Source organism: Triturus cristatus, chromosome 6 (genome assembly GCF_964204655.1).
Source record: "Triturus cristatus chromosome 6, aTriCri1.1, whole genome shotgun sequence".
Classification (NCBI taxonomy): Eukaryota; Metazoa; Chordata; class Amphibia; order Caudata; family Salamandridae; genus Triturus; species Triturus cristatus.
Window position 1 is genome coordinate 1,761,414,098 of NC_140589.1, and position 27,426 is coordinate 1,761,441,523.

At 42.6% G+C, this 27,426-nt stretch overlaps 1 protein-coding gene across 1 annotated transcript in view; it reads left to right on the forward strand.

Annotated features, from left to right (window-relative positions):
• Positions 1–19,500, forward strand: part of CIAO2B (cytosolic iron-sulfur assembly component 2B) — a 45,315-nt gene extending 25,815 nt beyond the window's left edge. Inside the window, exons 4-5 of the mRNA XM_085613028.1 lie at positions 9,193–9,238; positions 19,144–19,500. Coding sequence (XP_085469154.1) covers positions 9,193–9,238; positions 19,144–19,241 — 144 coding nt within the window. The 3' untranslated portion in view covers positions 19,242–19,500. The remainder of the gene's footprint in view (positions 1–9,192; positions 9,239–19,143) is intronic.
• Positions 19,501–27,426: the final 7,926 nt, after the last annotated feature.

A 27,426-nucleotide genomic window follows, 5' to 3' on the forward strand; every position in this document is an offset into this window, starting at 1 on the left:
CTGCTGACTCCGCTGCCCATTACTCTGTGAACAATGGTTGAAATACCGCCTTCAGTTGAGGTACATATGGGGGCTTACATACTAGCACTACCACTTTCCCCCCCCCCCCCTCCCCCCCCCCCCTACATGAGTGGGACCTGCTAATAGCAGTGGAATCTTGAGCTACGCCCCACGCAAAACAAACATATATATCAACATAAGAGTTAATTTTCTTTACTTGCCATGCAATGAAGGTTATTACCTGTTGGTATGTTTTCTTTTCTTTGTTCTCCAAGTTTGCACTGTTTGCATTGTTCTTGCCTACTCAAATACTGGCCGCATCAGTATCTGCAAGGATATACTGTCCGGTTGGAAGGTAGAGGCCTGGACGCCCCCAAGGGCACCCATATGCAGCAATTCTTATTCTTACACTTCGTTGACACACACAAGGCGACCCAGTAGGAGAGAGGCTGAGACACTTGCGACGCCTCGAGACACTACGATTGCCCACCCCAATCTATAGTCAATGGACGAGATCATACTGCTAACATGGAATGTTCTGGCCTTAATCACTACTGCAAGAGATTCAGGGCGTGAGAATATTTGCGCAGACATGGTGTACAAGTGGCTTGCCTGCAAGAGACACATCTGCTGATGGTGGAAGCACAAAAACAGACACGTAAATGGATGAGTGCTTCCTTCATGTCAGTTACCGTACACACGTGAGTGAGTGGGTGGGCATATGGATTTCTCCAAGCCTACTGGTGAAAATGTATGCCCAGAACATAGATGATGGTGTGTTATTTCCCCAGTCTTGGACAAATGCTCGCACCACATATAGGCATGCCACTAACCTAGCTAGGCCACCTTAACTGTCTTGTGCACGGCGATCTAGATTGCAACTCCCCCAAATCCACCATATAAACCTAGAATGTCTATCTTGCTTTGTCAAGAGACGGAAGACCTGAATTTTGTGGACACCTGAAGACAGAGTAACCAACAGAAGTGGGAGTTCACACACTACACGGCCCCCAGCCATACATTCTCCAGAGTAGACTACATATAGGCAGATAGAGGCCAAGCGCAGTATGTGACGCAGGTAACTCATATGGGGAGAGCACTCTCTGACCACTTTCCTGTGTGCGTGTCCTACTCCATAGCTACATATAGAATACTTATACCTACGCGGTGGCTGCCAGTGCCAGCCTTACATGATGCAGAATTCAAATAGACCATGCGCGAGACAGTTGCATAGTATTTTAACTTGAACGACAATACAGCCAGCACCAGAGCAGTAAAAAAGAATGCCCTTAAGGTGCTGGTCCGCGGATTTGCCAACTCAAAGGGTAACTTCAATAATTAGGACTCTGGACAAGGACATCCAGAATATGGATGGTGAACTTGCACACTAACAAGACACTGCCTGGGAGACCCTCAGGCCGTAGCTCTGTTTGAAACCTTATGCGCAGATATAACGAAGAAAAAAATGGAGAAGGAACTGCTACAGAACCGTACGTGGCCTTCATGTCCCAGGATGTTGAAAAAGCATTTGGCATACTGTCCTGACATTACATTTTTGCAACACTAAGGGCCATGAATGTTGGCCCAGCATTCATAGCACTGACCGAGCTACTATACACTAACCTTCTCGCCAGGGTGAAAACAAATTTGTTCATATTGGCGGAATGGGAGTTGAAAAACGGCATGCGGTAGAGATGTCCGCTGTCCCCTCTGTTCTACGTGTTAGTTTCCAAACTACTGCCCTGTTGGCTCAGGTCTCTCTGACAGACTGGCCATTGAAGTGGGAACTGTGAAACACCTATTATCCCTATACGCCGACAATCTGCTTTTATAGCTGTGAAACCCTGTGGTTCTTCTGCCATGCCTACTGATTCAAGGCTCTATGAATTTCTGGACATAACTCCCCTCTGTCAGTGGCTGGGCTCATTGCAGTCTCTAAAATGATTACCTCAGTTTCTCCACCTTTTTTAATGCAGCCTCTACATGGTACCCTAAGAATACATTGAGAGATTCCTCTACCATAGAAACACATTTATAATGGCCAAGAAAAGGAGTAGTGTAAAAATGGGCACACTAGTATGCACATAAGAGGTGAATACAGGTTCCAGGGGTGGAGGCGTATTACCTGGCCTAGGAGCAGCAATTTGCAGCTGGCTGGTTCGAAACTTCTGCCAGCACAAATGGGAGGCTATTGCAGGGCTGCGCTGGGAAAGAACTTCTGCCTCAAAAGCTCCTTATGTTGCCACATGCACTGAACAAGGCACCCCCCTATATTACGGGACTCGGCACTCCTATGGCAGAGATACTACAGGTGATTGGGCAGCCATATGCCTAAGAACTATCGTGATGGTGGATACCCTAATTTGCCCTTCTGGACTGCAACATGTATAATGTCTGAATGCAAAAAGGGAGGTTGCCTCATACTAGCGGACATCTGGGAGACAGAAGTAATGACCTTTCTTAACTGCCATGACGCATTTTCAGGTATTGAATGGGCGATACTTGAATTATAACGCCATGAAAGGTGTGATGTGTGAGTTTTGGGATGATTTTTATTTGTTTTTATTTTACAGAGTTTTATATAGCGCGAATGTGACCCGAATCGGGTATCGGAGTGCTTTACATAGCACCAGGTGCATTACACATACTGGACCTACTGATCCTGGCAGACTGCGTAATCATCACACAGCTACTTGCAGCCATCCGAGAAACCACACGCAAACATCCTCTGCACTTGTGTGTGAAATAGTATGCCAACTGCACACCAAATCCTTTTTGGACACGCAATTGAGACAAACTACTGCTGATAAAAATATATTTTTTAAAGGTATCTAGCAATGCTAGATTTTGCTTACGCTCTTTCGACTCTATACACTGCACAAACATGACACCTGAAGAGTGGCACCACTTAAACCCTGACATTCCAAGCCAATGTCCCAATTGTGGTGCATAGGAAGCTATATATTATCACCTGGTCTAGGAGTGTATTTAAATTGCTGATTATGGGGGAGGGGAGGTGGTAACTTGATACTTGGAACATAGGTCATTCGCTGATTCCACCAGCGTGTCTCCTAGGTATTGATGTCATAAAAGCTCAATATAAGATCATTAAGAGATTTATACAGCTTTCTCTCCTGTTTGCGAAGTGTCAAGTGGCAATCCATTGACTGAGCCTGAAACTCCTGGAGACCCAAAGCTGGATACATGATGTGACAGAAAGGACAACAGCAGAGGAAATCAGAGTGTCACTGACTAGAACTAATAAGCTACAGGATGATCTTGAACTGTGGAAAGCATTGTCGTGTGCACTGATCTACCCCTGAACCATGTACACGTTCCCGCCTCTACCTCGCCAACCTCATGTGAGAAAAGGTAGGACGGACCAGTCCCAAGTCATATTAATTGCCCGGACAGGGCCACAACAGTGTACAAAGACCTCATGAGCCTGAGCATTTGCCTTCTCATTCAGCTGCCACTTCTGGAGGACCTGCTGCTCCAGCAACATGAGGAGGTTCCCACATCCAAATTTTTATTCAGGACTTCTCCATCTTCATGCGTGAACATTGAGAAGTGACGGTTGACTTCTTTTGACTTGCAGCCTGACATGGCCTATGTAATTCTTGCAGCCAGATGCCAGTTCATGAAATTCATCTACGCTGCGTGATGGGATAGGTTGGTGGCCTGGTGTGGGGTCCATCACCTCGGTCCTCTGCAGACCTAACTTTGTATTGTTACTCTCTATGGCTTCTGACCATCAAGACAGTCTTTATTGCCATCACTTCTGTGCCACACATGCAACCTTTACATGTCACTTTTTTCCACCAAAACATAATTGGTGCGGAGGACTTGGTATACCTTCATACCAAAGATATCGCCCTTCCAGGTCAGTCAGTTGATCACCCTGACACAAATTTTCACTCCATCATACCTCTTGAGAGAAGATGCGAGGCTCCATCAGTTTGAGCATAAAAGTAGTTCACGTTTCTACCATCACTCAGTTGTGGGGTTCAGTGCAGCCATGAAAGGCAAGGCAGTTTCCAGGTGGTTAGTCTACTGCATTAAAAACTGTTACACGCTAGCTGAAAAAGAACCCAATGAAGGCCTGCAGGCTCATTCCACCAGGGCCACTACGACTACATTAGCAAGGGGAATGCTGGTTCTGGAAGTCTGCCAGGCTGTGGCATGGGCACCAGTGCATGCTTTCATTAAAGACTAATGCCTTGACAGTCCTGTTTGCATGGAGGACCATTTTGTCTGCTCGTCCTGCAAGGCTTCCTAATTTGAGTCCATTCTCCAGACCCTCCCCTTTTTGAGGTAATGTTGTGGTATCTGTTTTAAAGGTAAGGGGTCTTTGGTTAGAAGTATGCATCAATTTAACAAATTACCTGGGGTATTAACCAGAAAGAGAATTAAGGAATAATAAGTTAACTTGCTTATTCCGCCCGAAGGCTTACAGACAGGTGAAAATACCACACCTACTTTAGTTAAGAAAATGCAGAGATTTTTGTGTTTGGCAACTATTCTAGTAGATTCATTCGTTTTTATTTTTTTATTTTAAATAGTAAGACCAAGTTACTAAGAAAGGAAGTAGCCTTTGCCTGATCAACAAAGCAGATCAAGCATTTAGTGTTTTAAGGGAATGTTTTTTTCTAGTGCCCCGTAGTTGCAACTTCCCATCATATCGTGGAGTGTCCTTTCATTGGTGAGACCGATGTATCTTGTGCAGTGTGAGGTGTCCCAGAGAAATACAAAGACTGCCTAGGTTTATGCAATAGCTTTCTTTTCCACAAACGTTTCACCAACAGAGGTCAGATAAACCATTAATGGTATGGAACGTTTAGCCCACGAGATCTTTCGAAGAATAGAGGGAGTATTTGTTAGAACAAAACACACTTTAGAGGTACATACAGATACATGATATTCATAGTTTTTTAAGGCAACCCAAGCACTTATTCCTAGGTAACTCAGATGCACTCTGTTTCTCTCCTAATATGATTTTGTGCTAAATTATATACCCTGATTGTAAATCAGGTGACCAAAGATCCACCACTAATTTCACCGCAAAAGGTAACCCCTCATTCCATTGCTTAGATTAATAAAGATTTATTTCTGACTAAGGAACATGCAGAAGGTCAGTCTGTAGATGAGGCAAGTTGGTTAAAGGAAACCAGCGATTAGACATGAAAATGATTGCTTGCGATATCATGAAAGGGCAGGGTATCTTGATTTTGAGACGGCCTAGCATCCTAAAATTACTAAGACTTTGTCAGCATTAAACATATATTTGTTGGCCGGGATTATATTCGGATATTAAACACTCTGTGCTCAAATCAAAGGATAACTTGGTAAACCTTTAGTGTTTTTTTAGACCTTTGTTCCTCCTAGACTCTGACATATTGGTGTCAATGGATTTTGTTAACATACACAAGATTCTATGGTGGTACAGTAATTTTCGTAGTTGTGTATCATTTGACTAAGATTGGGCATTTCATTTCTTTGCTTAGTTTATGTTCATCCAAGTAGTTGGCACAGATTATTTTCACTGCATATTTGTTTGCATGGTATTCCATAGGTGCTGATTACTGATAGAGGGTTTCAGTTTATTTTATGTATCTGGTTATCTTCTATGTAAGGAAGAAGACAACGTTCTCCTGACCGCTGGTTAATATCCTCAAACAGACTGACCGGTGGAAAGATTGAATAAAGACTGTGGTTGGCAGAGTTAACATACAACCCAGAGCTTACATCTTTGGAATGTCACCTGTCTTTTATACGCAGGTCTTGATTCCCCTTATATTTCCACGCGATCATTCTGTCTATATTGGTTCCATCTGTGCAAGAATATTTAGCCAAGTTATTTGCCATTCAGAAATATAAATAAGCAGCTTTGGAAAAAGCTGAAGAGGCATATAAGTTTATGCATAACATTAGAGATGCTCTGCATCTCAGTTTGTGTAAGTGAGATGGTGTGGCTGCTTGCAAAACAATTTGCACTAGAATAAATCCTCTAAATGTCAACCCAAGTTTGTGGGTTCGTTTGTGCTCTAACAATGTGAATCCTGTTAAATTCAAGTTGTCTTAGTTTATGAAAACCCATCCAGTTCTTAATATGTTTGTTAAAACCTTGCTCTGCAAAGACACTTCTTGATTCACATCGTATGGTAGTGGAATTGAATTCGGAAAGCAAATATGCGTTCACAGAATTTTGGATGCAAGAATTAGAAGAGGAATGTTAGAATACGTGGTGGATTGAAAGGGGCTTGCTGATGAGGAGCAGCCATGGAAACTTTCCAACCTTTATGCTTCACACTTGTTAAAAGACTTTCACGTTCGATATCCTGACAATCCAGGAGCTCGCTGCCAAACAGTGGTCTTTAGGTGGTGGGCACTGTCAGGAAGTGGAGCTGCAGGTGCCGTGTACTGCTCTGTGTGATTCATGCGCGTGGAGGCGGTGGGTCAAGCCTGTTCGTGTGGATTTCTTGTAGTCTGTAGGAGCAGTGGTCATCGCAGAGTACTAGTGCGATTGTGTGTTGTAGTGGCCTGTGTATGGACAACATGCTGTGCTGCTCATAATAGATGGGGAACTACAATTCCCAGCAGGCTGGTCTCTTGCTTTTTCGAGAGAGATGCCAATTATCTTGGGTTATTGGGTATTGCTTCCTGTGTAATTGACGTCATTGATAATAATGTTGCAATGTTGATGCAGCCAGGATTTACTACTTGGATGTTGAATCCCATTTACTAGAGACTCGTTTTCTGTTGAGGAGTGATTGTAACTAGACTGTTGGATCACAGAGAAGTATCTTTAAATCCTACTGCTGACGAAAACGAAAGTTTAAACTTTAATCTCAAGGTGTTGAAACTGGGATTTAATTCACTAAGGAGTAAAGCAAACCTTTTCAAGATATATTGTTGATTTAAAACAAACTTTGAAGTTGACCTAATACAAGGAGTATGGTGAATATTTTACATTTGTTTTGTTGATGGAAACAAACTTGATCTATCCTTGAAATTTCTTGGCTCATTGTGTATGTATAGCGCCACAAATATGACACATGAAGTATTCGAGTTTCAATAAGATATGTTATCTTTGAGTTCAAGTAGACTATAATTCTTCACAGCCAGAGAGTGCATGGTGACAACACAGTAGTTTTATAAGCATAGAGACGCGTGTTGATTTTGACATACTTATTGTTTGTATATTTATTTTTCACCGTTTACCACACACTGTACTAAAAAAGGTTCTCTTCCTGTACCCTCTCCTGTGCTCTCCAGCCTTTAAACTTCTTACTCTCACCAAATCACTCAGTGTCCTACTATGAAAATGATGTACACAAATTTCAAAGGTAGATTTGGTGGTAAACATAGGTTTATTACCAAATGTACCCGTGTTACGCCTGACAGCATTAAACACGTGTGTGGAGATCTCGGCCACAAAGGTGGAGTTCTGTGCAAATGTAATCCCATTCAAAAGTGGGAACATTGGTGTTCTAATTTATGGTTACACTTCTAAGTCTAAACACCCACAAACCTTCACAAACTCCGCTTAATACCCTTCGTGGAAACGGTAGGACTTTTACTCAAACTGCTGGTGTTAATGCCGTTCCACAATGAGAATGGGAATGAAGCACCCCTAGATTTGGTGGGAGTGTGGAAGAAAGGCTTTCTCCATGATGAAAAATATTTTCCATGGGGACACCAAAAAAAAGTGTTGTCACGGGCGCTTTTATTTCCACTGTGCAGGGTTCTGCACCATAGAACACTTACAGTGGGAATCAGCTTCTGCTGGGAATATCGTATGATCTTCTGAAAGGCACGCGTGGAAACCTGCGGCTGATGCAGCTTTCCATGCGTATTTCTGTGAACGTTTGTGAATTCCAGAAAGTTGGAAAATGATGTCCAGCCAGAGATTTCTGCCTGTAACTGTCCACCCTTCTTTCTGAATCGGGCCCGATATTTTACTCTCATTGTTCATCAAAGTCCTCGCGGGGCAAACTCTCTCGTCATTACTCCAGCATCGTTAATGGCTCCCTCACTCAAGGTATTCTTCCAAAACTCTTGAGATAGGCCGATGCATCCTCCCTTGCAGAAACCTGTACTAGAATCTGATGACCTCGCCAACTACTAACTCTTCATCACTAATCAAAAAAAGCAGCCTACACACAGCTCCTAGAACTCAACAGCAGCCATCTCGAGCATGACTCCTAATCCTGCTTCAGATCATGCTTCACCACCGAGGCAGCTCACTTGCAAATCATAGACCGCACCCTCCTCGCCACAGATCAGGATGCTATCTGCTTCCAGATACAAAATAGTGTGACTAGTGGGTACATTCAACCTGGCCTTCAGTTGAAAATGTAAACCTATTTTATTGGAACTCAAATGGTCCCACGGATTGTCAGGACCATCTTTTTTCATGCGTTTGACCTGAATGAATAAGTGGATGAATAAAATGGGCATTGCGATAGAATGGATCTGCCAGTAGGTATCCTAGCTGAACCTGAAGAGAAGGTCTTGCAAGGTGACAGCTACAGAATATTTCTAAAAATGTAGGTTTTCAACTGTCTACATAAATATTGGTTGTTAAAACCTGTCTCAAGTCTGTTCCAGAATGTTACCCTATTTTAAAAAGTATTCCTAGAAAGAAAGATTGATTGGGGGACATTGAATGGGACATGGAAAGAGGGCTTGAAGCGGGATACCTAGTATCGGTTTGGGACTGGAGTTTGAGATAAAAACACCCAGAAACAGCATTCCGAACTATTCACAAGTTGCTATCCGATAAGGGCACGATTATAAGAGTGTACGCTAGAGGGCAGCAGAAGACAACATTTCATCAAAAGCAGCCGTTAACTTGGTGCAGTTTACACCTGTAAGTGAACAACTTCCTATTTCAGGACGTTGTGTTTTTAGATGACCTTTCTTGCTGCTGTTATGGGAATTATGAATCACGTGTTAGGGAAGAATAATTGCAGGAAATATTCCGGAGATATGTATTTTACAGTTTACTCCTCAGATTGCAGTAATCGGTGGCTCGAGGGTCACGCTCAGTTTCCAAACTTTCGTGAAATTTGTTAGCGAGTTTTGTTGGTGTCTGTTGCAGTCCAATGTTTTTGTGAAATGTTCACAGTTTTTTTACTGTTTTGTAATTTGAGTGTCTTTATATGCTTGTGCTTTTGGTTTGCCTTCCAGGTGGATGTTCACATAACACCGGGAACCCATGCTTCAGAACATGCAGGTAGGCAGCCGGCGTGGGGCTGAAACTGTCTGGAGAATTGTTCTACAGCTAAACCCAAACTAACAGGAGCTTCCGTTTTGAAAATCTCACACTTTTGTTTCATCAAAGCTCTGCTCATCGAACACCTGTGCTTAGGGGGGCTCCAAAACTCTTGTTTTACAAAGATGAAACCAGTGTCCGTCATAGAATAGCAATAGCGTAGAAGTTCTTCTTTTACAAAGATAGCTCCCTAAGGGGAAATAAATGACCCCTCCAGTTATACTGGAATACAAGCCTTTATGGGCTATAACCTGCAATACTCGCAGTAACCTGCAGGCTTACTCACTGCGAGCGAACTCAGACTTTTACTTCCATGTTTTCAACTCTGATGGCTTCGTGCTAAATATTTCAAACTTTGTAATGGTTTATTGCTTTGATGTGAATAGCACTGCTTAGAATCACAAATATTAAGTGCATCAATGAAGGAGTCAAAAATTGGGTTCTAGAAGGAATATTTAATAATTGGCTGTGATTTCTACTTGAAAAGAACACGTTCCCGTACTATTTCCACATTAATGTAGCGATCCTGTCCATGGCTTATTGAGTCAGGTGGTCGAAAGGCAGCGTGCTGTATACCACATGCGTTACAACAAACAAATGATGGACGGAATGCTGACAATGCAGACATTCTCCCCCAGTCAAGAGATCTGGGTTAAATCCATCGTTCTTTTGCCCACTACGCCACCCCAGTTTAGACATGGCCAGTAGCCAACTGGGGTGGTGTAGTGGGCAAAAGAACGATGGATTTAACCCAGATCTCTTGACTGGGGGAGAATGTCTGCATTGTCAGCATTCCGACCATCATTTGTTTGTTGTAACGCTTTTCGCCCTAAGTGGGACGGGTATGCCCAGACGTGGGTCCCGTGCTCTTCATGCCACTGGAGTCAAGCTATCCTGGCTGATGACGGCTGATAGCCAGAAACCGGTCCTAGGATGCTTGATTCCGGTCCAGGGAAGACATGGCTTGGCAGTTCGGGCTGGACTGTTCCCATGAGGCACAGGGTCAAGACTGATTTGCATATGGCCATGTCTGAACTGGGGTGGCGTAGTGGGCAAAAGAACGATGGATTTAACCCAGATCTCTTGACTGGGGGAGAATGTCTGCATTGTCAGCATTCCGTCCATCATTTGTTTGTTGTAACGTATACCACATGCGTCATCAGCCCAGAGTCTTCATGTTGTTTTAAACTACTGTGATAGGATCCAAGCTGTCTGCTTCAGCCCCAGCATGTAAAGGAAAAAGGTTCCTCTAGACTAGCGACAGGCACAGTAGCTCATTGATACCTTCTGGTGGTGTTATACATTTTTAGGGGTGGGCGGAACTCGGAGTTACAAAATTCTGTGGAGTTCCACGAGCAGGCGTAATATGGCATGCTGCGGTGCTTGCACTGATCTTTAGCGCCGGGAGGTTTGTCCTCGCTGTAAAATTAGCGCGAACAGCACCATGCGGCGAGCCAGAGAGCGCTGCTGCTTTTTTGCTGCTTGAGTAGATTTTATACTCCAGTTGCAGCTCTCTCAACGCAAATGCCCGCGACCACCCGCGTTGTGAAATCTCTACGGGAGGCATTCTAGCAACCGACAATCGCGCTAGGGGATGCAAATTCTCGATCGCCAACTTGTGTGCGAGAAAAATCTCTTCCGTGCGGCAGTTGGTGGGGTTTTGATGGAGCTTCGCGTTCAAGCAGAACTCGGCAAACTCTGCCGGCGGAGTGGAATAATTCACCACACCCTATAAATTTTTCCCTATTATGAAATCTTGTTGCGTCAGTTGTTTCAGCAGTATCTAGAGACAATTCGCAAACTCAACAGTCTCCCTAAAAGTTAAATGGTTTTAAGACTTAACTTTTCTATTGATCGTCTTCTTTAATTGCATTCACTGTAGTTCTCAGCACTAAGGTGTTCCAAAAAGTGAATTTCAGATGAGTAAAATAATTGGTTGAAAAGCACTATCACTTAGTGAGAGCAATGTTACAAACAAACAAAGCTATTTATTCCCTGCATTAGTTAATAATGAACTGGTTGAGGGAGAATTAGCTGTATTTTGTTTGCTATTGTATATATTGAAAATGTTGTATTCTTGAGGTAATAAACACAGGTCAAGTAGAAAGATTATTTTAACTGAACAGGAATTCTAGATCTTGATTGGAGAAATAAAGGAGCAACATAAGAATAAAAACAAGTAAGCATCACTGTGATGCATACTACATGTTGTTCCATCGCCGAGTGGGGATGTTTATGGTCCTCGAGAGGTGGTGCCCTGTGTGAGTCAGGAGCTCTTTCCTCTCTCAGAAATGGCTTTGAATGATATTTTACACCTCTCACTGACGCATGTATGGTTTCGGCCCGGCATCTTACTCTCGGTATTACCTTTAGTCTTCAGTGTAAGCCAACTCTCAACACCCAATTTGTGATCAGCATTTGTCTCGAAACTCCCCATCTTTTCCTTTGAATAGACATCCCAATTGTGAGAGCCTTGCATAATTATGGTCAGTGCTTATCGGGGTAGTGGTATCCGTCTGTTTTGCTTTTTGGCTATGGTTTCTTGTTCGTGAGAACTGTTGCGGGACAGATGGAGATGTTTGAGAGGAAGATCTAAATAGTACATGAGATGAATGCAAAACATGTAGGCACGGAGTAGATGCAGTAGTGACATTATGAGAATAGATACTGACTGTCCTCTGCAGTTCTTTCTGAACAAAATGATCCCTCAGCCCCCTCAGATATGTTAATCTGCAATGATTTGTGAACATAATACTGCAAGTGCAGTCAACTAGAAAAATCAGAAAAGGTGTTCTGCATCTCCACCCAGCCCCATAGGAAAGATTTTTACCTCAGTCAAGACTAGAGGATACTCTTCCAGCCCGTTGCTTCCTGGCAAATGTTAGGAATAGTTAACGCTCTTAAGGCGATATCACTTTAAATCATTCTCCAGCTTGGCATTAGCCCCTTAAGAGACTGAAATGTGCCTGCAATTGTGTAGTATCATTCAGAGCGATTGGTCTTTGTTCTACAGTCTCATCTAAAGTTGCATTGGCTTAGTATTTTGGCATTGTAACAAATTCTAGCAGCCCTAACTAGAACCAACTAATTGATTGCAGGATGGTCCGTAAGGTTGTATGACACCTGCTGGAGTTCTGCAGTGCCAGCCAGAATTGACGTTGGTTTGTGGCCAGTCACAGAGTGTTTAGATTGGCTGACATTCTGCCTACTTTATCGAACTGTTTAGTAGTCCAGGAGGGGTGCGAGGTTCTCTGCACATGTGATATAGCTTTGCTGACCAAGTGGAATCCTGGTGATTCTGCGCTTGATTTCTGCCACTTGCTGGAATATTGAACTGAGTGGATTCTACTTATTATGTGTTCAGGAAGAGCATTTTGTGTGCTCTCAGTTAAGATTCAAAGAGCCTTTATTTATGGTGCACCCAAATGACTCGTGAGCCATCTAATGCACCGTAGTTCGGAAATGCCACCCTCCCCCTTTAAGATAATATATTCAAAATTTTGACAGCCAGCTGCACAGAGCCTGTCCAGGTAAAGTTCCTCAGTGTGAAGTTGGCATTTCGAGTAGACAAAACCAAGAACAAATTTACCTCCATCAAAAAAGACCACTCATTGATTTCCTACCTCCAGTGTTCTACAAAATACAATATTAACCCCTTCAGTGCCCCGCCCTTTCCCCCTCCTGTGCCGGGCGTTACATTAGTGGGCGGGGTTCATGACGAGATAGTCTCGTCATGGGCACAGCGCAACCGTGCTCCATGACGAGACTATCTCGTCATGGGCACAGAAGAGGTTAAGTTCACAAGTGACCATCCTAGAGATGCCAAAGTATTCCTACAGAGGCTTTTCCTATTCATTGGCATCGTGCACTGCACCTTTCCATTTGAGAATTAATCATGAAATGGTAACCAACAATAGACTAACAAACAATCAAGGTTCATTGTAGAATGTGTCCCGACAAGTTAGCCATCCCTTTACTTTTTGGAAAATAGTTGTTAATTTTCCAAGGATACATCAAGGAGTGAAACAGTTTTGAGGTAGTAACAAATGAGAAAATGGGTATTGAAATTCAATCCAGAGAAGTAACATTTAAGTGGAGTAGCTCATCAGCTGAACCTTATTGTCATAAAATGATTTTATGCATTCTAGCAAAAGAATGGGAAAGTTTACAGAAGTAGTATATTCCCAGATTCATAAACTTAGAATAAGTCTCCATCTTCTCGCCAGAATGTCTTTTTAAGCCTAAAGAAATGTAAAGGCCCATTCATTCACATGACCACACAAAAGAGATGGTAACATTATCCAAAACTATTTAGCTAATTTGAAGTGATGAAGGAGCTCCTACATCTCACAACTGAGAACTTCGAGTGAAGGAGATTACAATTTCTCCTCTTCTTTCATGTTATCCGTGCTTATTTTATTCCCCTTCCCAATAAGTATTCTGTGCTCCATCAAAATACATTAGAGAAAACATCTGGACCAGGAAGAACCTTGAATATCCAACAAGCTTGCGGTAGCCCTGAGAAGAGTCTTGCTACAACCTGGCCGTCTATTATAGGACCACGATGCTGAGTATTCTTAGCCTAGCGTAATGATAGGAGCTCAATTCTGACCTTATTGGATTATCACTTTTAAAAGAAATGTTGGCAAAAGCACAGCATTTCGGGCATCCTTCGGATTACTAAAAAAGGCTATGAGCTTTCCTTGAAGGTGAACATGAGCAAATTGTTGCTCGACTCTTGGGATCGGCTAAGATTCAGTGTTTGGTTTTGAAGTCTTATCCCTTAAAGTCCACCAGACTGGCATTTTCCCTCTGCATGAAGAGGTATTTTCAACTCATGTCCTGGGGACAGCAGAATGCTTTGTAAATTTGGCAGAGACCAAATAAAATAGCTTCATAAATGAAAAATCTTCCTTCAAAACTGTGGAGAAAAAGAAACTTCATTGCCCACAGAAACGGCAGTGGGGCATATGCAGACACATTGGTAAGAAAACGTTCCTCAAGAAAGCCAGTAATGTTGAACATTCAATGTCTGTATTTATCAATTTCTGAAGGGTGAATATTTGCTAATGTTTCAGCCCACCTTTTGGGTGCCTAAAGTGGTTTCAGTTTGTACAAAAGCGTCCAACATGTCTAGTTTAAATTAGTTCTCAAGGGTGCATCATCTCAAAGTTCCAGAGCGATATCTTCTGGATCACCATACATCTTTATTTACCCCCTCTCCCGCACCCATTCAATTCAAATCTGGTGTACAGAATGTAGAGAACACAGCTCAGACTAACTTAAATTGACTCGAGTGTTATTCGCTCCTACTCAAGACGCTCAGACTTGGAAAGTTTACAGACCTGATGAAGAGCCCTCTGACTGCTGTGTACTGGACAGTTCTCCGTAGAAGGTTCAATTTGAAACCCAGCTTTAAAAGTACCTTAGCTGCTTGCATTTATATTCTGTAAGAATGGCAAGAATAATACAGCTTGAAATTTAATGTAAATGGCCTTGTTGGTCAAACACAGAACAGAAGTGTTTGTGTGGACTTGAAAGCTCAACCTCAAAGACAGAATTCCTGTTATTTGTTGAGAACGACAGACAAAAAAAATAGTCCAAACCTGGCTCTTTGGCATGTACCGTATTTAAACCCCACTTTCGCCCATTGGAATATCACTTCAATTCACCAGACACCAACCACACCCTCCAGAAAGACATTGCCAAAAAAGCAAAGTCAGCCTGATGCATGTTATTAAATAAAGCGTATCTGTTCCTCCCAGAAAGCAATTTCAGAATTGCTGTTTAAGCCCACGTGCCCTCACATCTGAATGGTGCAAGCCTCATCCTCCATAGTCTTAGACTTCACACTAGCACCTCCTCCTGCCCACCCCTCCCCGCACGGATCCAACATGCCACAGCACATCTCTCCTGGGCCTGAAGAAACAGGACTACATCACATCCATCATGATGCAACTGTATTGGCTCCTCTTGCACAATCTTCAAAACCAGCCACATTTACATTGTGCTTAATTTGTGTACGTTTTTTTTTTCTTTTTTTTTCTTCAAAGTGCCAGGGCCCTCATCATGAGGCCACGGAATCATGCACCACTCATTGCCCCTGCCAGTACAACACAATTACTGACATCACACTTTTACAAGTGTGACAATTCAACCTATTCTAGGCCCCCAAACATATAAGAATGGCTTGGTGCGGCAGGTATTAGTCATTTTGAATGTATATTGAACTAATAAACGGCGCCACCATGTGGCAGACCGTCATAAGCACCAGTGTTGGCATTTAAGTGCTGGTGCCGAGCACTGGAACCCACTGGCTCAAATTAAGCACTGCCTGCTGCACTCCCCCCAAATCCGACTGGCAGACTGCAGACAAAGAAGGGTAACGAGGAAAAAAAACAAGGCAACAGGTCTTTTGCCATTTATGCACCCAGGATTGGGAACCACATCCCTGATCCATCAAGAATGCCCACACCTGCTCCAGTTTAGGAAAGCATTAAAGACGCACCGTTTAAAGAACACTTCATCAAGATGCAGTGACGGTGCAATTCTGCTCCCAGAAACCAGCTAAGTCTCCATTGACTCATTGGCTGTATCCTTGCCTCTGACCACAGACAGTGATGCACAGCCTTTTTGCTAGTTTCGTTTTGTACAAATAAAACATAATTGTATACATAGAAAGACACACCTTAAATCCTCCTGTGAAAAGGATCAGATCATCCACGGTCCACCAGGATGACTTATCTTTGGATACTCTTACATAGGGACACTAGATGACGCCAATTCCTCTGAGGGCTGTGATTGGATGTTAAGTGAAATGCTAATTTTTTAACCCCACATGAAGATGGTTGTTCAATCGCTCAAAAAAGTAAATGGATCAAAAAAGCGGATTTAAAAGGATTAACAAACACAAATCTCTATTTGGAGACTTTAATAAACAGGTAAAATCATTAAGTGCAGTACGAAGGCAGCGTGATGCAAGCAGCTACTTCATAATGCAATAATAACGTAATTTTCCATTTAAACTCTAAGAATACACCCTGACAATTATGGTATAAATAATAATTAAAGTAAGAGTGCGGTGCCGGCTTGCTGAACAGACAGCAACGAGGAAGGTGATTTATTTGTGTCGGGGTAATACATGGTTATTTGGACAAATCACTCCTACGCGTATACACTTGTATCCTAATCAACCACGCTGGAGTACTGAACGATGCGTCTTTGTCATTTGAAAGTTGGCATGCACCCAAACAAGTGCACAGTCCAAGTTGTCTCAAAAGGATAATCGGCCATTACCTGCAGGGACAATCTTATAAGGTCAGACAAAATGTCATGATTTCAATGTTGACGTTGCCACCTGTGCGGGCTAATGTCTTCATTTAACATCTGGCTTTCAGAAAGTGCAGTAAAACAATTCAGAGGCGTAACAAACAGTCCAGGGTGAGCATAAATACCCTTCGATCCCACAGTCCTCATTTTATTTACAAATACGCAGACAAACATTTAATGTGTGTATTTTGAAGGCTTTTCCCAAAGGTTGTTTCAAATTTTCATGTTAATCAAACCATTGAGTTCCCTTTCTTATTCACCGATATGCACTTGTCTTTGGAACACATGCATAAGAAGAGGAGTCCTGCATTAGATTGGTGTCACAAAGCCCTTTCATTCTACAAGCAAGTTGTATGTGGTGTTTGCACAGTCAATCAAATTAGGCTTGGCATTTTGGGTAGTAAGTTGGGAAGATATTTGTTATTCACATTTAAAATGACCACTTCAGGGGCCACTTGGACCACAATCTATGGTCCATTATGGCTTATTTAGGTATTTTACTCCTTATGTATATGCAGAGAGATAACGCTGTCCTTTACGAGTCTACACTAAACACTATTGAGTGACTATTCAACCTGGAAGAGTCTGTAGTGTATTCCGAACTCTCATGTTCCATTCCTCTCCTTTCACTCACCGACCACCACTTTCTGGAACTGAAAATTGATACATGCTGCAAATAGAAAATATTACATACCCGCAGTAACTTGTTTGCTGCTCTTTTTGTGGTAGATTCATGGCAATCATCCTGGGAGGAGCAAGCCAAAGATCACCCCTGCATACAGATTTCAAAGGAACGCATACAAATGTCAGACTAGGGAAGAAAATATAGTGAGGTGAAGTCTGTCTCGAAATATATTGTCGGCTTGTATGGATGAGTCTTGTCTATAGCCAAAATATAGATTTTGAGTAAAACAAGTTGTAATTTTCCAGGCACAATACTAGATGGCAAGAGAAGAGTGTGCATAGCATCTTGAACCTACAACAAATCACACTACAAACCGATGGTTTCAGGCAAATAACATTTTCCCTATTGAGTTTATTCAGCAACCGTTCAATTGAATAATCTACTTCATTTGCACAATCGAAAGACAGGAACGCAAATAAATTTGTAGGTACAAATTTAAATATCCTGTGCAGCTTAATAAATCTAGGAAGTTAAAAGTAATTTAGCAATGGAGATTTCATTTTGACTGGAATTTGCAACGTTGACACCATCTAGTTTCATTTACTTTTGTACAGGGAAGCAATGTGAGTAGCACCAACATTGTTTAGATCATGAAACAATAAAGACTGTTATTGGCATTGGTGTAGCATACAGTCTGCCATTAGTGTGACCTCATAAGTTTATTAGTGAGCCAGGATGACTCCACACATTTGAGTGTTCCATTGCAGACCTGCGTTTGTGCTTTTGATGGATTTAGGTTGGGTGGTACTATGTAATTGAACAGGCTGAGGGTCTATGTATGATATTGGTACCAAGGAGGTGTCACTGCTATGGAATGCCTCGATTGCCTAAGCATATAAAAGCAGGGGTGGGTGTGTGTGTCATAGGGGACTGGGTTGTGGCAACAGGGGCCAAAACCCTGTTATTGTCCACATGTTGCAGAGCTGGTATATGTTTTAATTGATCCTTCTTTCATCCCCACCCCCACCACTCCTTTGTCGTCACTCACCTTTATCACTGCTCCAAAATTGTGAAATATGCTGTTAACGGTTGTGTATGACTTCAGTTGAATTATCAACGTGTCTTGTTTGTGGTGTAATAAGATACACATTTGAAATTTCATAATAATGCTTAAATTGGTGTATGGTCTGTATAAAAACAATTTAATCAGACACAGCATTTATGCTCACTTTCACGATCATATGGTCAGCTCACGCTTATTATTTAATGGAACCTATTGCATCTCCTGAGTATCCAGACTCTCTACAAAATTTGTGACCTATTGTATATCTTTTTTTCTTTTCTAACTACTAATTGGTTCACTTCAAAAGCATAAATGGCTGGGCCAATCTGGTAATATTTGCGTAATGCATACATACAGGTTTCTGTAGTATTCACAGCTGACCTCTGTTATGGTCTGCAGATCAAGTTTTTAGATTTATATAGGCTCAACTCTTTTATCCTTCCAAGGTTGATACATTGAATACCATTAAAATGGTTCGTGTTGACACATCCGTTTAGATCCCTTAAAAGAGACTGCTGTATTAAGCATTATATAGAATAATCAGGCAAATAATGTAATGCTTATTGCAAATGGAGTGTATCTAATTAACTTGACTATTGTTACTATTATAAATGTTTAATAGTGTTACATGTAAGCAGAAAAGAGTGCAGCGTTTGTCGACATAGATAAACATAAAATTGTGTACTAAACTGTTGTTCTCTTTGTTTTGTATATATCGTTACTTGAACGTGTGTGAGTACGACCCAACATTAGAAAGGCGGTTTAACCCATGTTTCCTGGTTTTGACCAGGTTCGTAGTTGTTTGATAGCAAGAATTTAGTGTGTTTTTATTTTCATCCCTTCTTACAGTGAATAAACAGCTGTCTGACAAGGAGCGGGTTGCTGCAGCTTTGGAAAATGCCCATTTGTTGGAAGTCGTGAACCAGTGTTTGGCATCTCGGTCCTAACTGTGGAAGGAGGGTTTCGTAACAAGATGCACCTCCCAACAATTGTGTTTAACACGTCTGCATATTCACATTGGCTCTTTCCTAAAACTATTGCACTCTGCCAATTTACACCCAATATCACAATCAACAATCCTCACTGTTATTCTTTTGTTATGTATATTTTTATTTTAATAAAATCAGGGGTAAACTTTACTTGGGGAGACTTGAAATAAAATGTTTAGTTGCAAGAATTTGTAAATAAACTGTTGTCGAACATAAACTTGAGGGTTCTGAGATTCTTTTACTGTATCGTAAAAAATATAAATGCTTTAGTATTGCCAGTAGGCTTTTTTTTCTCTCCGAACATTTCCCTGTTTAGCTGTGTATACCTGTGGGTAACAACTATGTATTTAACTTGATGGTAAATATGCCCATACTAATGTGGTTTCCTCTCCAATAATCGTAATCCTAACTGGCATGTTTGCAAGATGGCCTACCATCTACAGAACAGCCTTAGCCCAGGGTTTAGTCAGGTTACTGATTAAAAAATCTTCACTCATTTTATGTGCATAAATAGGGCCGAGGCATGTGGTACTTAGTGAGGCCTGGATTAAACCAATAGGAAAAGTGGGCTATTGGGGGGAGGTGGCCAGAAGTGGATGGCCGATGGCCGTTCTGTCTGTCTGTGTCTGAGGATGGATGGATGGATGGATGAAAGTGTGAGGACAAAAGCTCTAATGAGGACAGATAGTTAAATCAACGAGTATGGATGGGCTACAATATTTCACTTCAAGACATCACAGCAATATTTCTCTCGATGAATGAAACCAGGGCCAGGTGTATTTGTAGCTGAGACTTATGCCCTGAAATAAAGTCAAGAAACTAGAAGGCTTAGCAATTCACTCTAGATTAAAGGTATTAATCGTCAAGTTTGAAAGAAGTGTTGACACGCAAACCATTGAACTCTTAAGTCTGCTCAGAGTAATCGTTTGGCAGTGTTTGTAAAGACCCTAAATAAACTCCAGTGGGCTTTTGCCATTCTACACTTGGCCAATGGGCGGGGGCCACAGACCCTAAGGGAGTATAAGCTATTTAACTGTCAAGGTTAATATACCACGTTTAAAAAAATAAATAAAAAATACTCCATCCACGTGTTCATCTCTGACTACCAATAAGGAATGTTTTGATATTTCTGGAGTTTTGACATAGATGTGTGGAAAGATGAGAAGACAAAAGGTAACCACAACAAACCAGATCTGCCTAGGTAGAGTGGATCGAACTGTTGGAGAGCTCGGGGAACGTTTGAGGAAAAACAAGTTAAATAAATAAATGAAAACGGCAACCTTGCACCAGAAATGGCACCCAAAAGAGATCACTGAAATGCAGAACTGGTAACATCACCCATTAAACCAATTGTAAATTCAAATTTGCCATGTCTGTGGCTCAAATGATATTCGATCATTACCCTGAGTAGGGATACAAGAATCTGCTCTTCTGAACACATTCTTAGTATACTCTGTGTTGTACTACTCAATTGCACTCAATTCAATTTTGTTGTCTCTGTCCTTCACTACCCACAGTAAATTCAACATCATCATTCTGTATCTGCCCTGCAGATGTACACCTTTATCACTATGCGTAGTTTATAGAATGTAGGCAATCCATTTGAACCCACAGAAGTTTTCAGAGCCTTCACAAATTGCCAACATGAACACAAGATTCAGTGTACTGTATTCCTATTACCAAAAAAACCACACTTTTATTCTCCATTTTTTCAGTGTTTTCCTTATTAGAAAAATACATTCTGTTTCGTACCACATGTATGATCACTTTTGTATCCACCCAGGATTAAAGACATCTGAAATGGAGAAAGTCTATATGTATTGTGTTGATTACAAAGGCACCAACCACGGATTCTCCCTCAAATGACCACAAACACCAAAAACATATTGTACCACTGTATGTGGTACTTTTCACACAATCTTCTTCATACATCCCATTAAATTGCTGGTTGCAGAGGAACGCTGTTTTTATTTCTCCAAAATCATCTTTAATTTAGAAACCATTTAATTTCAAATGAGGTAAATTTCACACCATTCTCTTTGAAAACACACCCGTTAAATTCCAGAATATGGTCTGTGGTGGGCGAGTTTAAAAACAATTAAACTCCCCTCTTCATAACTCGTAGTACTTACCTGATTCGGATGATCTTGGTATCTAAATTCATATAAAAAGAAGTGTTATTTTTATAAATTGGAGTTGGATTTCTCTGAATGTGTCTTACTCTTTGTGCACGCAATAAATGCTTAGCACTACCCTCTGATAAGCCTGCCTGCTTGCCCACACTACCACAAAAGAGAACATTTAGATTATCATTTGTGCCTCTCTCAGCCCATTGGGGTTTGCCTGGACTCTTTACACAGTGTACCTCATTTTGGTCCACTATATAAAGAGTCAGCTTCCTACATTGACGATTCAGTGGTGGGACACAGGACTTTGCATTTGCTGTGCCACTCTGTCAGTATTGTGATTCCACTAAAGAATTCTCAATTCACTTTAGTTGCCAAAAATATTTCTCGCTTTTTGCCAAATTTTGAATTTGAACTTTTGGTGCCTTGGTTAAGTCTCCCAGTCCTGTGTATTAGAAATGTAAAAAGTGTATTAGTAGTTTGGCCTTAAAAGTGTTCAGAGTCTTTTTTGTAATTTAAAAAGGTCCCAACTACATTAAAACCATGTCTGGACAGAGGGTAATAGCCAGGTGCTCAACCTACTCCTTACATAAAACTTAAGTTGGCTCAACTTAAGGACTTCTGCAAAGCATAGACCCTTGCCATGGGGTCTAAACCTAACAAGGCTCATTTACAGACCCTGCTTGCTGAGCATGATGGAGCCATGACAATGGAAGAAACCCCTGAAGATGGAGGGAATGGAGATGCAAGTGAGGGTGAGGAAGGTTCCAATGCCCCTACTGACAGTATTGAGAGTAACTCTAGTAGTGCCCCATATGAAGTTGAGGAGAATCCTGACCTTCACAAATTAGCTAGGAGACTAGGTCTAAAAGCAAACCTCTTAGCTATAGAAAAAAAAAGAATTGAGACTGGCCTCTCTGCCATCGCTGGTGGCAGCAACAACTTAAATAGGGAGAAAGAAGTCGCTTTTGACCACCCAAAGAGATATTCCTTAAATATAGAGAAGGTGATGATCTCGCCAAAAGGTTTACAGCCTTTGAAAGGGCCTGTAAGATGAGGAAACTCAAACAAAAGTATTGGGGCTCTCTACTCTGGGAACTGTTTTCAGGAAAGTGGAGGGATAGATTCCTGACACTTAATGAGACAGATGCCGAGTCCTATGACCTCATTAAGGGAACCCTGATTGAGAGCTTTGGACTCTCCACTGAGGAGTATAGAATTAAGTTCAGGGAGACTCAGAAAACCTAGAGTCAGTTCTGTGTTGAATCTGTAGACTTTTCAGTTAAAATACTGGGTAGTTGGGTAAAGGGAAGTCAGGTGCAAGATTATGATGGCATTTATAATTTGCTTATGAAGGAACATCTGTTAAGTAACTGTACTTCTGAAAAGTTGCATCAATACCTGATGGACCTGGGTTTGGTCTCTCCCCAAGAAGTTTGATAAGGCTGACCATAGGATCAAGACAAGAATATACAAAAAGGGTCATGGGGAGGGGTAATCAAAAGAAAGGGGACACCAAACGAAAGCGGTTGTGAAGCCCCTTCACTCCCCTAGGAGAAAAAGGGGGACCACTCTAAAAATAAAGATAAGGAGTCCTCTGTAGGCCTCCAAAAACCTGTCCAGGATGTTGGGCCGCAAGACACCTCCCAAAACAAAAATGGGTCCCAGGGTAAGGCCTGTGATCCCAAAAAGGCTTGGTGCTTTGACTGTAAACAGACAGGGCACCGAACCTAGACCCACTAGTATACCTCCAGGGGTCGCCAGTGTAGCCTTTGAGGGGGATTTCTCGGATGAGGACATCCTTGTAGCTGTAAACTGGCAAGTGGGGCCAGAAGGTGAATTGGTGATTCCACAGGGAAGCAGACGTACTTGTGAGTGGAATCCCAGCCACTGCCTTGAGAGATATCTGTGCTGGTCACACCATTGTGCATGACAGGTTGGTATCCTCAGACCAGTATATCCCAGGTGAGACTAGAAGAGTAAGGGCTTTCCCAGGAAAGGTTACTGACAGGTCTGAATCCTTAGTATCCCTAGAAATAGGTTGGTCCCTTAGTTGGAGAAGGGTGGTAGTCCGTAAAGACCTCCCCCTCGATTTTATCTTCTTGGAAATGACCTCCGAAGGGTAGGTCTAAGCCCTAAGGAGAAACTGTTCTACTGCCAGTCCTCTCCCAAGGATTCTGAAAGTCCTGAAACTACAATAATTACAAGTACGCCCCAGAAGAAAAGAAAAAAGGTGGTGTAGGAAAGGTGGGCAACTTTTAGCCAAAGTTCCAGTGTGCAAAGGAGATCCTACTCCAGCAGGGGAGGAGTCCACAGTTGACACTAGTGAAGCCCTGTTCTCACATAAGGAGAGCAAGAGACTGCATACCCAGTTGCAGTCTCCCAAATAATCATTATTCTCCCAGTCAGGCATTTGGGTAAGAAAGAAGAAAAAGGAGATGGATGGAGTCCGAAAAGGACGCTACTTTCTAGGCCTGCCAAGATATCCCAAGATATTGATTAGACGCCTCACTCACTTCAATGTGACATGCTTCAGCATTGGTGCCTATCCGCACCCAGATAGGATGGTACCACCAGAGCGGACTCAACTAAAAAGCTGGGAGTTTTTAGATAATGTCTTACTGGATAATCAGGGATCCAGATCAATAGAGAGAGTTAAAAATACCCTGTGGTATACCCAAACAAATTCTTTATTATTAGGGTACGGGGGGCATGGATAAAAAGTGTTCTAGGGTTTCTATTGAGTTTGAATCTCTCAGTTAACCCTAGTGTGTCTATGCCAACATATTTTGGCCCACACCAAGAACCCAACTGGGTCTGGAGCCTTCATGAGGGCTAAATTTCGTATCCCTGCCTAACTACACCTGGATTCCCTGCACATACTTGAGGCATAAGGCTCTCGCCTGAATCAGTATTCCGTCGGTGGAGGGTACATAAACGAAAAGGCATGTCAACAAGGAAGAGAATTGGTTAATGTACAAGTTCTGTTATACAGGAGCCAAAAACATATCCGTCACACTTTAAATTTAGGAGACGTTTTAGTGTTCCCATATCATTATGGATTTTGGGTACCTGTCCTGGTTGCAAACACCTTCCCTAACCATATGGTGCATATGATCTTATTCTAGGTGAGAGCGCTGTCCCATATGAATAGCTCTAGTTTTGGTCATTTACCTATCACCCTGTGTGTGGGTGGTAGGTCAAATACTGTGCAAACGGTTGTTTAACACCAATTCTAAGTTAGCAAAATATGCAATTCCCTCATGTGCAACACATGTATAATAGTTAAGTGTTCAATACCCAATCATCAATCAGGATTTATAAAGCATGGCTAATCACCCGATATGATATCCAGGTGCTTGCAGGTCCCAGAGGCTTTTTTGAACAGCCAGGTCTTGAGGGCCATTCGAAATTCCGGAAGTGAGGTTGAAGGCCTGGAGGTGTGAGGGGAGGCTGTTCCAGGTCTTTGCAGTGATGTGGGAGAAGGAGCATCCTCCAGTTCTGCTTTGGTAGATGCTGGGAGTTCGGGGCAAATGAAAGGGAGGCAGAGCGTAGTTTTCTTGGCAGTTGGTGGAAATTCAGGTGGTGGTAAATGTATGCGGTGCCTTGGTTGTGTAGAGCCTTGTGTGCGTGGGTCAGCACCTTGAATTGGTATCTCTTCTGTACGAGGAGCCAGTGGAGTTGCCTGAGGTGGGGTGTGATGTAGGCTCATCGGGGAAGGCTGAGGATAAATCTGGCTGCGGTGTTCTGTATGGTCTGAAGACTGTGGGAGGTGTGGGACTATTCCTACATAGAGGGCGTTGCCATAGTCCAGTTGGCTGGCAATGAGGGCCTGAGTCCTGGTGCGTCTCGTGTGCAGGGGTAGCCACTTGAAGATCTTAACGTAGCATGCGCAGAGTGAGGAAACCGGCGGAGGAGACCACTACTGGCTATCACACTGAATGGGGCTTGGTCCCACCTGACTTTCTTCAGCATAAGTGTGGTCAGAGGCAGAGATGAAAACGCAGAGAGCAGGCCGAAATCCCTTTGGAAATGGAACGTGTACCCTAGAGACCTCAGAAAAGAAAACTCGAGAGGTAAACATTACACACTGAGTGTTTGATGTGGCAAAAAGGTCTACTATGGATGGCGCACAGCTCCAGAAAATGCATGTTGTGTGCTGCTCCATTGGAGACCATAGTCCTCTGATCTCCACATCATTCAAATGACTATCCCCTCCATTACTGATACAGCCATTATGACAATGACCTCTGGGAGAGGCAAGGAGAATGGCTTCCAATCCTCATGACTTCTCAACCGAAGTCCTGAGACAGATCATGTCCGAAATGCATCCCAGATACTGGGTGCCCTGTAGCTCCAAATTCCACAGAACGGTCCAGATATATTATGCATACTTGTAAAGTGTGATTTACCCGGGAGGGTATCCAGTGCTGAAAAAGCAGGCAGATGAAGACTGGCTTGGCCTAAGTGATGATCCAAGTCTTCGTTTCCTGCAGAATTCAAGAACTGAGGAGGTTGCTCTCATGTGCAAGGGCAAGTCGTTCGAGGCTTTAAGAGTGAGATTAAATAAAACATGACCGCTAGTTATGGTTCTATGTATGCGGGTTATGTGTACAAGTAGGAAACTGGCTGAGCAGAGGTGCCTGTTTAGTTTGCGAAAGTTGTTGAGGTTTGTAAGGCCAATGTTGAATAACGCTTTGATTGTGTGACGGTTCTGTGAGTGTTGGTGGGGAGCCAATTGAAGATCTCCCTTAGCATCTTGAGTGAATGGAAGCAGGATGTGGAGACTGCATTTGCTTTGTCGGTCATGGTGAGTTGGCTGTTGATAACTATTCGGAGGCTCTAGGCGTGGGTAGCTGGGAAAAGTGGGCCGTGTTCTGCGGGCCACCAGGTGGAGTCCCATAGCAAGGTGTTTTTACCAAAGATTGCCACTTCCGTTTTGTTGTTATTGTTGAGCTTCAGGCAATTGGTTCACATCCATCCGACAACTTCAGTCATGCAGGTGGAGAAGTTGGTCTCTGTGTGTTTGGCCTCATCGAGTGCCAGCAGGATAGACAATCTTGGATTCAACTCACTAGCATATCCAAATGCCTGCTGAAAGGCAAACTGAAGAGTTTGAAAGGGTTGTCTGGAGAAGACAAAGCAGTGGATTGTTGCTGCTGCTTTTTCGTGCTTTGGCACTGCCTCTGCCCATGGAAACCTTCTCTTTCTGCAGGATAGGCTGAGAAAGTTATTGCAGGCCTGTGGAGTAACCTCTGAACTTCCTATACTGCTGATGGAACTGGTGGACTGACAACCTCACAAAATGAGCCCTAGCCACGCTATGTTTCAAATATTCCAAGGTCTCTTCTGCCTTCTTCCTAAATAGTCTGGCCCATGAAAGGACATGTGTATGATGCCAGAATGTCTCCCAAAAATCCGGTGGAGAGCATCCAGGTGGTACGTCACTGGTGCCCATGACACAAGCTACTGAATAGGTGAACCAAAATCTGTTTGGTTGCGTCTTTTCCATCTTGCATGAAGGCATTACACATGTGCTTGGCCAACATGGGAAAACTTTTGCTCACTGTTTCCCAGAAGGATAGGTGGTAGTGTCCCAAAAGCGAGAATGCATTCAATGAGCTCAGTGCCAGTCTGCCCAAAAAAAAAAAACTTTATTGCCCATTGCATTAATTCATTTTTGATTCCCTATCTGGTGTAGTGGAAGGAGAAGAGTTAAGAATGACATTACATGTGAAGGCCTGAACCCCGAGGCTCTCCAAAGTAGAATGTTGTGTTAGGAATTTAGGGTCCACAGGCACTGGCCTACTGGACCTAGCCAAAGACGTGAATCACTGCTGGAATAGAATAGTTTTGACCAGGCTGCCATGATTTGTTTCACCAAAGCTTTATTAAATGACAACAGAGGCTCAAAGGTGGAAGTTCCAAATTGTAGACTCTGTCAGGCCTTAGTCTCTTCAGTGGGCGAGTGGCGGTTCCATACCTTCTGTTGGCCTCCGAACCACCACTGCAAAAGT